This window comes from Macrobrachium rosenbergii, chromosome 41 (genome assembly GCF_040412425.1).
Source record: "Macrobrachium rosenbergii isolate ZJJX-2024 chromosome 41, ASM4041242v1, whole genome shotgun sequence".
In the NCBI taxonomy this organism is placed as follows: Eukaryota; Metazoa; Arthropoda; class Malacostraca; order Decapoda; family Palaemonidae; genus Macrobrachium; species Macrobrachium rosenbergii.
This window is the reverse complement of record NC_089781.1, coordinates 97,171,575-97,185,313: the sequence shown is the minus strand read 5'-3', so window position 1 is coordinate 97,185,313 and position 13,739 is coordinate 97,171,575. Positions and strand designations below refer to the sequence as shown.

Below are 13,739 nucleotides of genomic sequence, written 5' to 3'. Positions count from 1 at the left end.
TGTGGTCGAATGCGTGATGTGGTCGAATACGTGATGTGGTCGAATACGTGATGTGGTCGTGGTTTGGTGGAATGTGTGATGTAGTCGAATACGTGATATGGTCGAATGTGTGGTGTGGTCGAATGTATGACGCATGATGCGATGTCATCTAATGTATAATGTGGTCGAGTGTGCGATGTCATCGAATGTATGATGTTGTCGAATGTATGATTTGGTCGACTGTGCGATGTGCTTAAATGTGCGATGTGGTCCCGTTAGTTAGATGACCTTTGAATGTGGACCTCAAGGCTGTCATCCATTTATGCTTTCATAGAGTGTGAGCCATTTTTTTTTTTTAGCATTTATCTTTAAGGTCTCTCTCTCTCTCTCTCTCTCTCTCTCTCTCTCTCTCTCTCTCTCTCTCTCTCTCTCTCTCTCTGTTTTCTTAACACAGTCTGTTGATTGATCGGTTTATTCAAACTGAGGGACTTGTAACTGTGTTGGGAGAATTTGTATATATATATTTATGTATATAATAATACATTGTATATATATACATATATATGTATACATATACAGTATGTATATGTATATATACATATATATGATGTATGCATATATATATATATATATATATATATATATATATATATATATATATATATATATATATATATATATATATATATATATATAACGCAGACGTGTCTTCGTCCGCTAAAGAACTAGATTCATTTTGAAAGTTCGTACTTAATCCTATTCCGTATCATCTCCCGCTCGTCTGTGCATAAGAACCAGCCGCCCTTGCTATCCATTTCACCCAGTGATAACAGATCTTTGAGACAGCGTTACTCGAAATGTATTTTTGTATAAAAAAAAGGGGGAAATTTGATGACCTGTCATTACTACCAGTATCTGGGGGTAGCTTCTTGTGGGATCGTGTGTGTGTAAGTGGGTGTAGATTTTTGTTACAAAGTAAGTTTTTAAATTAGTGTGTTAGCTTTGATTGATAGTCACTGGAATACATTTTTTTTATTGTAACTTTAAGATTATGTTTTTTTTATTCCTGAGGAAAATGTTATTCCAATGCTGTCTATGTAAATCGTCAAAGAGTGCGTTTAAGACGTATTTATATTATATTATATATATAATTATGTATATATATATACACAGTATATATATATATATATATATATATATATATATATATATATATATATATATATATATATATATATATATATATATATATATATATATATATATATATATATATATATATATATATATATATATATATATATATATAAAACTGGATCACGAAAATATGGAACGTGATGAATGTATAAATAAAGACAAAATCCACCAAGGAAAGAGAAACACTGGAGTGCTGCGAGGCCTTTCGACTGTCGTCCTTTACTAAGCAGACTGAAGAAATATAAAAGTAAGTTTACAAAGAAAGCTCATATAAATGACAGATGGGGATTACAAAGGAAAAAATATGTCCCTGAAATCCAACACATTTGGAGAATTAGTAGAACTGCCAAAACAGGGTTAAATGTTTAAGAGGTTTTACAAAGGATTAGGATCAACCTGCTTCTGAACGGTTGATCCTAATCCTTTGTAAAACCTCTTAAATATTTAACCCTGTTTTGGAAGTTCTACTAATTCTTCAGCTGTCTTGGATTTCATGTACATACTTTTTCCTCTGTAATCCCCATCTACCATTTATATGAGCTTTTCCTTTGTAATCCCCGTCTGCCATTTATATGAGCTTTCTTTGTAAACTTACTTTTATGTTTCTTCAGTCTGCTAAGTAAAGGACGACAGGCGAAAGGCCTCGCAGCACTCCAGTGTTCTCTTTCCTTCGTGGATGTATATAATGTGTGTGTGTATAGATACATACATACATATATATATATATATATATATATATATATATATATATATATATATATATATATATATACACACCAACAATAAGCTGTTTCCCCTAACTCACTCCAAATGTAATGGCTTGTAAGTCTCAAACACCTTCGTTTGATAAAACAATCAGTCAACACTGTACCACGAAAACTTGGAGAGAGAGAGAGAGAGAGAGAGAGAGAGAGAGAGAGAGAGAGAGAGAGAGAGAGAGAGAGAGAGTCAGTGCATCCGAGGGGTAGATATCAGATGCCCCAGACCTCTGCAGCTAGTAGGGGGGAGGGGGTGCCCTGGTAGAAGAAGGGGTATCCGTGACACGGGCTGTAGTACCAACGGAGATAGCAGTAGTGCCACATCTGGCCCCAAAAGTAAGGGCGTGAGCGTGAAGGAATTTATTCATGCAGATTAAGCGCCAGCCAGTAGCTGCTGCCGACGCCCTTTGGTTGCCTGAGGTTGAAGACCTTCCTTGGAAGAATTTGAAGGAGTGGCTGATTGTTGCCTCAAATGGGGTAAATTGGCAATGACGAGCAACCTTGGTTGGGCATTGTTAAATTTGAAGTGGTATGATTTCACCTAAAATTTGTGTGTGTATGTATGTATGTATAAGTTGGCAATGTATTTGTGTATGTATTAGTTTGCAATGACGAGCAGCCTCGTGCAAGGCAAATAGGCATTGCTGAGTTGCTCAAGTGTATGATTTTACCAAAAATGTACGTATGTTTTATGTATGTTGTATAACTGGCATACATGCATGTATATTATCAATCACGTATACTGTATAAACATGCGTTAACGGATAGCTCTGTAGACTTGTAGATGATTATATGACTCATATAAAACACAGAGGTTCATTGTTGCTAAGACAGCTAGAATGCCACTGTAGTAACTGTATACAGAGTAGAACGATGTATCACAACTTGCTTCCAGTTTAGTTTGCTTATAGAAAAAATTATTGTGGATTCTGTAACGCTCAATATGTCTACGGAACATATTTTATTGTCGATACAAAATTAAACAATTGAATATCTCATACAGACTTTGTTTGCAGGCTTAATGAAGGTAATTGTGTTTCATAATATTCAATCTGTAGATGTACTCGCTTTGCACCTGAACCTCTACGTATAAAGGTTACAGTTGCGTGGAAAAAGTATTACAGACCTTCGTATCGATCAGTTTCATTGGTCTATAATTTGGGGTGCCACCTTTCAGGACGAAAATTCTGATACATTATTTTTAAGCGTCTTGTTAAAGAGAAACTATTTATCTAAAACCTCAGTAGTCTTATGCTGTGAAGGAAATATTTGGGCTGTTGAAATCCAGACGAACCTTCTTCGAATTCCTAACTTCTGACAAGGAAATACCAGAGAGGATATAAGCTACACTTCGAAAACTTTGTAGACGAATGGTCCATCATTTGGAACGAACGTTTCGTTCAGAAATATTGTCAACAACGAGTCACCTTTGCAAGACCAGGAAGGGAAAAGGTGATAGGTTTTAGAAACGTCCCAGAGAGTGGTGTGAGCAATTAAAAGGTGACAAAAAGAGAGACCAGAATTACTCGGCGAAAAACGAAGGGACCAGTTGGTATGACCTCACAGCTGACTTCCGGTGGTGAATGACATCGCAACAATGCAGAAATTAGAAATTAAATAGCTCTGGTCAGGCGTAGGTTAGTCTAAAGGTTTAATCATTGCTACTACTATCCTCTATTTGTCACAGAGTTTATCTTAATGATCATCGAGTTCAGTATAATAATAACTGGCGTACTAGATTGTTGAAGATTTTCCTGTCAGTTAGTTTTATAATTCGCTAAGTGTGTTGTCTAGATTACGATTTGGACTCATGTATGCTGGTTAATAGTGAGCTCTTTCTTTTGACAGAAAGATACGATGCGAGACTAAGAAACACTTTTCAGATATAAGATGAAAACGAATGTGTGTGTAGCTGTGTGTGCACGAGAGAGAGAGAGAGAGAGAGAGAGAGAGAGAGAGAGAGAGAGAGAGAGATGCTGCGTATTTGATGGGTGGTTTCAACCCAGTGGAGTGCGGATTACGGCATCGAGGCCTTCTTCTTATGATGGTACACATTTTGACAGATCAGAGAACGCACGTCTAGTGTTATTTTCTCTCTTCTCTCTATACCAAAGCTGCAACCCACAACAGTCGACCAGCAACTAGGTACAGCGTTCATTGCTCAAGTGAAAAGAGGCACACTAGAGTTTAGAAATGAATTAATGAATCGTGAAAATTAGAGGTACCCCAGTGCTTTGCGTTACAAGCTTTGGGGTACCTCTAGCCATTCAGGAGTTAGAGTGGGTGGACAGCAAAATATAGTTCCAGATAATAAAACAGAGGAAGTACAAGGCTCTAAAGGGGCAACTGGGAGAAAACCCCACAGTTGCACCAAGAGGTAACAGTTAGAGAGGTGCAGCTAAGGTTCTAAGGGACGCTGCAGACACCCTTTAGTAATACCCAGAGGGGACCTGGGTTTTAGGGAATGTACCTATTCGTCCCACTGGAGAGAGAGAGAGAGAGAGAGAGAGAGAGAGAGAGAGAGAGATGCTAATGTATACCCTGTGAAACGCCGACTAAAGTATTTTTCTCTTTTCCAGGAAAAAGGGAATGAAACTTCCGGGAAGCGGATCTTTGTCGGACTTCCAAGATGCTCTGAGGGTGGAGGAACCCAGAGACTTAGCTTATTTCCTGAAAAGCTTCAGCTATTTTTTGGACTGTCTAATGTAAGTCTTTTAAGTCACACTTCTTTCCTTTCTTCCATTGTTTTGTTTGAAAACTCTTAGTTATGATATTTTATGCTGGGTAAGCTAATTTGCATGTTACAGCTTTAGGGAAAAATTGTCTAGGCATCTGATGCACTGAATTCAGTATTATATCCAACTGCATAACTTATATTTTTCAGTGTATGTACAACGAATGAAAATCATGATTGTATCCTATATGAAGATCTATTGTTTGACACGTGCGTACAAATGCTAATAATTACTATTAATATATGAATAACTGCAAAAATTAATAGTTCTGAATGCACTTTTAATATTTATATTTTTCACACGATGTCATTCTATCTTTATCAAGATTTTGTATTAGATATCCACTTCGATCTGCAATGATTAGTATGGAAGGAGATATAATAAAAAAAAATTTTTTTCAATCTTCTTCTTCTTTTAAAACGGTAATAGGTTGTGGGATGATTTAAGAATCCAGTTTGTACTTGTGCTCTTCGTGATATGCCAAGCAAAGCTGTGTCATTTCCTCGTCCAGGAGTATACAGAGTTAGTGTGCAAAACTGCTTTAAAGCATGAAAATAGTTCGACTATTATGCTTTGCTCTCTCTTACATATATTATGTTGGGGTTTATGGAAATATCATTATAATGAGTTATTATTATTATTATTATTATTATTATTATTATTATTATTATTATTATTATTATTATTGAAGAAGACCCGCTCTGAGGCATACTTTCATTAAATAAAACGGCTTACAAACTGCTATTTTATTCAATGAAGTATTATTATTATTATTATTATTATTATTATTCGAAGGAAGTAGACTCTTTTAAACCAGTTCTATTAAATAGAAAAGCTGCGCAATTTGAGGTAATTTTATACTGAGAACATTATTATTATTATTATTATTATTATTATTATTATTATTATTATTATTATTATTATTATTATTATTATTATTATTTGCAGAGGTGACTTAGATGTCATAGAGCGCATTTCCTACGAATTCGTGGAAGATCAGGCCAAACAGAGCGTTGCATATTGCGAAGCCAGGTTCTGTCCTCATCTCCTGTTGCCTGGGGATGCTGGTCATCTTAACGGAAGTGTAAATGGGTCATCTGAGGCCAGTTCTAATGGTAAGAAATAGAAAAATTACCTTTTTTCACTTTCTGGTACTTGTAGATGCTGCTTCAGTTCACTGCCATTCACGTCAGCGGTTAGCTGAGTGATGTGTAATCAGAAATGTGATTGGAAAGTCTCTTCTTTGATTTTACTTTAGGAAGTGATGTCATGGCTGGATAATACCTGTAGATAATATCTGTCTCTCTTAGTAACTGATAATGTGTCATCTTTTCTTTGGTATACTCAGGAGAATCTTTTGATGTTGCTTTTGAAATCTCTGAGGCAATCGGTAGTGTCTGGCCATACTTACTGTTCACGTTCTGGCTTCCCATCTTATGAGAACTTAGCGTAACTCTTTTCATATATGGCTGTAAACTCAAACATGTTTCCCATTTTCTATATGTTTCTCTCACCAACTCTCTTCTCTCGTTTTCTTTATCAGTGGTCTTTCCCTGTTTCACCTGCATCATTTGTGGTTGGTTTTGCCTGAGATGCAACTGCCCCCAATACCTCTTCCACTTAGCCTCACACTGTGGTTCTCAGTCTCGAATTGTTTCATCTGTGCTGTCAACAACTTTGAGGTTAAGAGCACTGAAATAAGGCACTTGTAATATAATCAGATTTAGTGATTCAAAAATATAGTTTGTTCTTGTTTGTGTCTGTATTCTTCCTTCCAGATCTGCTTTTTGTGTTATTGCCAAGTCCAGTACGTGTCTTTCAGTACAAATGATGTTTGAACTAAATTTGGATTTTCTTAGATGGAGTCACATGGTTAAAAATTTTTCAAATTGTTTGTGTCCGTACTCTTTCATCCAAATCTATCTTTTGTTTGATGTCCAAGTGTAACATCTCTCTTTCAATATAAATGGTGCTTGAACTTCGTCTAGATTATTTCAGATGGGGTCGCATGGTTAAAAATTTGTCAAATTGTTTGTGTGTACTCTTCAATCCAAATCTATCTTTTGTTTGATGTCCAAGTCTAACATCTCTCTTTCAGTATAAATAATGCTTGAACCTCATCTAAATTATCTCAGATGGGGTCTTATGACTAAAAATTGTTGATAATAGAGGCAGCTGAAAGATAAATGAGTGTTGCTCATTATTTAATTATAAAATTGACTAACAGCAGATTAAAGTTTCAGGTAAAGTCTTGTCAGTGAAATGCTGTATTCACTTGTAACCTTACTTACAGGTAATGGTATACAGAATGGCAGTGGAAATGTACAAAGCGACGACATCGTTAAAGCTGTATTAAAAGGCATTAAGAGAGGCGAAGAAGACTTCGGGACCAAAGTTAGACTTATACTTTGCTGCATAAGGGGAAAATCACGTAAGTTATAATGATACTTTTTGATACAGTAGGAATACAGTACTGTTCATCTTTTCTTCTCTCTCACCATCTTTTCCCACCTCTATGTGGGGTCGATGTTTCTGACACCTTTCCTCTTCCACCTGGCTCGGTCAAACACATCGTCCTCTGACAATTGTTTGTCTCTTAGATCTTCTCTAACTACAACTACATCCACCCACCTTCCTTCAGTCTTCCCCTTGCTCTCCCACCAGGCACCTCCATCTGCATCACTCTCCTCCCTACTTATGTCTCTTCCTTTCTCATCACATGGCCATGCCACTGCAGTCTTCTTTTCTGGGCCATCCTTGATAGTTCTACGACTTTAGTAGTTCCTCTTATCCTTCCATTTTTGATCCTGTCCACGAAGACAGTGCTGTATTCTGTCTTTAAATTCAGTTTTCATAATGCATTCTTTAAGAAAAAGCTGCACATTTGAAAGTAATTAGTTATTTCAGTGAAATGTTATTAAAAGTTGTATTTGTATGGAATGTAGATTTATACACGAAGATGATAAATGAACATCTTGTATTTTTTAACTCTTCCGATTTTCTTTCATTATTTAGATGTTATTCAAAAGTTATTTAATTTAGATAACGTGATACACTCGCTTATCACTGATGTATGTTTTTCGACAAAGCGTTTCTTAGATCTCTCAGAATGCCTAATTCTTCCCACAAAATATGGCTATGATAATTAACATAGTGAAATAAATCTTAGGAAATACGATATAATCTACTTTAAAATGAGACTCCCTATCTTCTTCAGTGATAATAAATGAAATATACCGGTATACCAGAAAATGAGACCAAAAATAATGCAAAAGTAATGCCACATTTTGAAAGCTACATAGTGTTTTCAAAAAGCTCGTGGAATTTGCTTAGTGGAGTTGTTCTGTGGTCTTTTGAATTAACTGATGTGGTTCCTCCTTACACTTGTTTATATTTTGAAGTACAGTAAACCCCCTGTATTCGTGGGGGATGTGTACCCGCCCCCCCCACGAATAGCTAAAATGTGCGAATACTTAAAACCCCTCTAAAAACACCTAGAACTGCTTATTTTGATAGTTTAAACACAAAAAACTAAAAATGCTTATACCTGAGTATTTTAATAGTAGTTTTATCACAAAAAGTGCATTTAGTCAGGAAAATATGAAAATACAGTAATTAGTGAATACTCTGTGAAAAATACCGCGAATGGGCAAATTTTCCGCGAATAATGGGTATATACATTCCACAGAAAAATTCGCGAATAGTGAGACCACGAATACAGGGGGTTAACTACTTTAATTGGTTATTGTAGCGTCCTCTTGACCCCTGGCTGCAACCCCTTTCATTCCTATTGCTGTACCTACGTTCATATTCTCTTTCTTCCATCTGACTTTCCACCGTCTCCTAACAACTGATTCATAGTGCAACTGCGAGGTTTTCCTTCTGTTACGCCTTTCAAACCTTTTTACTCTCAATTTCAGTTTCAGCGCTGAATGGTCTCAAGGTCCTAGTGCTCGGCCTTTGGCCGATATTCTATACCGTATTGTATTCTGTTTTTTGTATTTCCCTTCACCTTCTCTTACCTCCTAATGAACACCATATTCCTGGGGAGCTTGAATTTCAAGTCAGTGGCCCCCTTGGGCTTGTTCCATATGAATAGGGTTCATCTTCTTAATAATAATAATAATAATGCACTCGAATAATTGACTTTGACGTCCTGTAGTTGGGATTCCTACTAACCTTTCTTTGTATACTGAAATACTTTAATCTTTTTTATTCTCAAATCAGAATGGGCCTGGGACATCCTAAGACTGTGTGAAGAATACAGAGACCAGGGCGTGGTCGCCATCGACATATCTGGAGACGAAGCGGGTGCTGGCGAAGGTAAGGCTGGAGAATGGGACATTGTAACATTATCATTATCAGAAGTGAATCATTGGATGACGAAAATGTCATTTAACTGGGAACGTTACAACTTGCTAATGAGTCTGTTATGAAATAAGATATATAACCTCCAGGAAAAGCTCAAACAAGCCTTTTTTGTTTTAACATTGTGAATATCAAAAGTGATCAGAAACGGACATTGTAAATTTCAGAAGTGTATCAGTAGGTGACGAAAATGTCACTTAACTTGAAAACATTATGATTTGCCAATGTATCCTTTATGAAATAAGATATATAACCTCTGGAAAAGATCAAATAAATTCTTTTTAAAATTGTAAAAAAGTGATCAGAAAAAGATATTGTAAATGTCAGAAGTATACATCAGTAAATGACGAAAATGGTATTTAACTAGAAAACATTATAATTTGCCAATGTATCCATCGTGAAATAAGATATATAACATCCAAGAAAAGCTCAAAAAAGTCTTTTTGTTTTATTTCAACATTGTAAATTTCAAAAGTGACCAGAAACAATAATTTCAGTTTCAGAAGGAAATCAGTAAATGTAAAAAATGTCCTTTAACTAGAAAACTTTATAATCTGCCAATGTATCTATCATGAAGTAAGATATATAACCTCCTGGAAAAGCTAAAAATAAAAGTCTTTTTGTTTTATTTTACAGAAGCGAGTATAAGTGATCCAGTACACATAGCTGTCTTCCAGGCTGCCAAAGAGAAGGGCATTCATCGCACAATGCACGCTGGGGAGGATGGACCTGCTAGCTGCGTTCAAGTGGTACTTTGTGATGCTTAAAACAGTTTGTCAGTGTAAAGCTACATTCAGTCATTCTGTCCCAGTATAGAGTCAAGGCTTGGGTTATTGATCCTTGTTTTATTTACTATTGTTTAGTTAGGTTTCTTCAGATGTATCAAATAACTTGTAACACCACTGTTGCACTTTTCCATTCTGCCATATTCTGTTATCTCCCTGTTACACTTTTCCATCCTTATTCTGGTATTTCTGAGTTACACTTTTCAGTCCTGTTGTATGCTGTCTGGGTAACAGATCTGCAGTCAGTTCTGATTGAGTACTTTTGGGAAACTGCAGTAAATAATTAAAAAATAGACCAAGATTTACTGAGATATCTTTGGTAGGTGATCCCTATTGCAAAGTCCTTGTCATTGTACACATGCAAGGATGTTGCTGGTATGATTATATAATTTTTATGATTAGGTCATGATTGCTATAATGGAAGGACTTTTCTAACTCAAATTGTTTGTACATTCTTTAGTAACTTGAATTTCTTTCTTCAGGCTGTGGAAGCCTTTGGAGCTGAGCGAATAGGGCATGGCTACCGTGTAATAGAGGACGAAGCAATTTATGACATGTGTAAAAGAGAAGGCATCCATTTTGAAACTTGTCCCCATTCATCGTACCTCACAGGAGCTGTAAAATCTTTAAAATGTACATCCAAAAGACATCCTGTTTTAAGGTAAATATGATAAGTGCCCTGTATTATCTTCTCTTGTTATTCCAGCTCTTTAGGGACTGCTTCATCTTTTGATAGTTTGTTGAGAAATGGTTAGCTGTGATAGGATGTCATCAGAGGAAAACACTACTCATTGGCATGAGAGAAAACTTTGCTCTAGTGGAAAGTCAACAGTGCAGAATTCTTTAACAGGAAGTACCCATATCATGCTGGAGATAAAATCTGTTTTTATGAAGGCTTCAGTACTTGAATAGTTTTGCAAAGATATATACTTTGAACAAATCAGATAGACCATCCCATTTTAGTTTTTATTTCATCAGATTATCTGTGGCTAACATCAAAATATATGGGGTACTTGTAACAGGACTTATTTACTGGTATATTCTCCAACAGTTCCAATTATAAGCCTGTGGCTCTCCTCTTATGATCTCCAAGCCTAGATAGTGGATGTTTTGACCAAGTTACAGGATAGTTTGGATGGCTATGGCATTCTGTTTGAGTTCCCTTTGCCATAGTTTCAGTGCTTTCCCCAGCTAGAGCTAATCCTGGATGTTATGACAATATTGGTCATCTATGGCAAAACTCTCCTAAAACATTAGGAGGGTGTCCAGCAGTACCTCTCTTGCAAGGGGTTTTTTAGCTGCTGCAAAGTGTTCAACTGTCAAGCCCTCGCAGGCTACATACGCACTCTTCTTAGCCATTCTTGCTTTTGTGGTTGATTATGTAATCTTTATGAAGATGGCCAAACACTTATTAATCTTGGCTATGAAAATATAGACATTAGTTTTTTATCTGTTATATTGCACCATGTAGTAATAATACCCGAAATCTCAGTTCCTCATTTTACACTGTTGTTCTCAGATTCCTGATGAGAACTTAACTTTACTGACTTGGTCTGATTTTGTCAGTGAATGTAATGAAGATACCCTCTTACATCCTGTCAGAATTAAAAGAACTGATTGAAGAGGACAGCATACTGTTGCTTAAGGGGCTTATTTTTTATTACTTGTGCTGCCATTGCCAACCAGAATTCAGTCTTCTGCATACTCAGTGCTGTCAAGTTGAGGCACCTCTCTAAAAGCTGCAGCAGATGTCAGGTGCTTCTAATGAACAGTTACACCATTTTAATTAGTGCAATTTCTCTCATTGGTACCCAGTGGTACCCAGATACTTTCAAGGTTTTATAATAGCTTCAAGTATATAATGCTAGCTAACACGAACCTCTTCGTTCCTTGTTTTGCAAGAAAGTGTTCTGGCACCCCATATTATTGATTGACATTTCGGAAAATGCCCAAGTACACACACTTGTATGTTCCGTTTCCTGCTGTTAATTATACCTGGGCTGGAACACATTCATTGCAGTGTACTTATTGTCATCCAGACATGGATAAAGCAAAGTTTTTAATTGTGCTGAAATGGACAGCAGATTTTTGCATCGGGATTTCAGCACTTTTGGTGTATGGTTGTAAGGGTAAGGCTTGATTGTGTAAAGCATATGAAGCACACTGAGAATTTAAAAGTCATGGTGTAATATATGATGTGAAGGATTAAGCAGTTTTTAGAATTTCTTGTAATACTCAGGCCACATATATACAAATTACTGTGAAACATGTTTTGCTAATGCAAACTACCATTTTCTATCATTCTTAGACACAGATTCCTCACTATCAATAAGAGACATTTTAACAAGGTATTTGTTTTTCATTTGTTTTCACAGATTTGCTGAAGATGAAGCAAGCTTTAGTATAAGTACAGATGTCTCTACAATCACCTTCACCACACTGTCAGATGAATACAGACTACTCGGCAAGTGGGGATTCACCGAAGCCCAAATAACTCGTGCCGTAAGTATTATCAGGACTTGTTATTAAAGAGAAATATATACATACTGTGTGTATATATATATATATATATATATATATATATATATATATATATATATATATATATATATATATATATATATATACTGTATATATATACATATGTATATGTTGACCCACAGTGGTACAGTTACTTCTCACAGCTGGTTTAATATTTTTTTACTCCTGTGTTAAATTGCAAATAACATACGATTGCTTTTGCCTACTGATATGCCTGATGGCTTATTGAATTGCATGCCATTGTATATAAAGTTTAGAGAAATATAGTCATAACGGGATATTTTTGCCCAGAGAAACATGTAATAGACTGCAATTGTTTTTAATTAAAAAGTGAAGATATAGTAAAAATGCTTAATACCAGTTCAGGTTTCAGCTTCCTAGACTAGTAAAAAGATTAATTCACCCTAACATTGCATGGTCTTGTGAACTAACTGAAAGGCTAATAATAATAATACTACAGGTACTACTTCCAGTGTTCTTACTAATCCTAACTAACTGGGTCTTTGCATTAACCAGAACTTTGATGCTGCTAAGCATTGCTTTTTGCCGGAAAGAGAAAAGCGGTTACTCTTGCAAGAACTGGAGAAAGCTTATGGGGTCTGCTGAGTGATGGAATGTAATAGGTAAAACACTGAAGGTTTTTAATAATGTTTAAATTTCATTTGAGTTTGTGGAACTTACATCTAGCAAGTATTTTGAATGATGCCTGATTGAGATAAATTGAGAAAGAATGATAAAACTGATGATCCTTATTTAAGCAAGACATTTTTAACAATTATCTATGGATTATCAGAGTCAGTTTAGCAGTATCATGTTATTTGTCATATATTTTCTATATAAAATGGTTAAATAATCAAGAAATATGTAGAATGTCAAAGAATTTAAAATAATGACTGCAGTAAATTAATTTTGATAGATTAAGCATTTACGATTAAACATTTGCAATATCAAAATATTTATTATCTACCAGGGTTTATTGATATTACATATTTATTCATCAGGAACCACAAAATAACCATTTTGTGGTAGATAAAAAAAAAGCCTCATAGAATTATCAAAATGAGTCTTCATGTAAGTGGTAAGACTGGAAAACATCAGTGGCTTTAGTATTTGGGGTCTTATTTAATATTTAAAGGTTTTAGTGAAGCCAAATCAGTATTTATGCTAGTTTTTATATTTACACTTACTCCCTTTGATGGGTAAGTGTTACATCATCAATATTAATTTAATTTCTAAACTTACAAGTTTGATAATTTCTCTGTAAACAGCTCATGTTGCTGTATGCATGACACAAGGACATTTTCCAGTGGGCACGAGGTTACTCTGTTAATATGCCTTGGGAGTACTGAACTGTAAATAACTATTCTGCTGTTTAT

General features: G+C 35.5%; 1 protein-coding gene across 2 annotated transcripts in view; it reads left to right on the top strand.

Moving 5' to 3' along the window:
- LOC136827029 (adenosine deaminase-like) overlaps nt 1-13,739 on the top strand; it is an 87,477-nt gene that overhangs the window by 20,124 nt on the left and 53,614 nt on the right. Inside the window, exons 3-9 of one of the 2 annotated variants that reach the window (XM_067084723.1) lie at nt 4,514-4,639; nt 5,618-5,784; nt 6,963-7,100; nt 8,897-8,992; nt 9,674-9,786; nt 10,305-10,483; nt 12,198-12,324. The exons of the other annotated variant lie outside the window; for it this stretch is intronic. Of the exons in view, the coding sequence (XP_066940824.1) occupies nt 4,514-4,639; nt 5,618-5,784; nt 6,963-7,100; nt 8,897-8,992; nt 9,674-9,786; nt 10,305-10,483; nt 12,198-12,324 (946 nt within the window). The remainder of the gene's footprint in view (nt 1-4,513; nt 4,640-5,617; nt 5,785-6,962; nt 7,101-8,896; nt 8,993-9,673; nt 9,787-10,304; nt 10,484-12,197; nt 12,325-13,739) is intronic. 2 annotated transcript variants of the gene reach the window in all.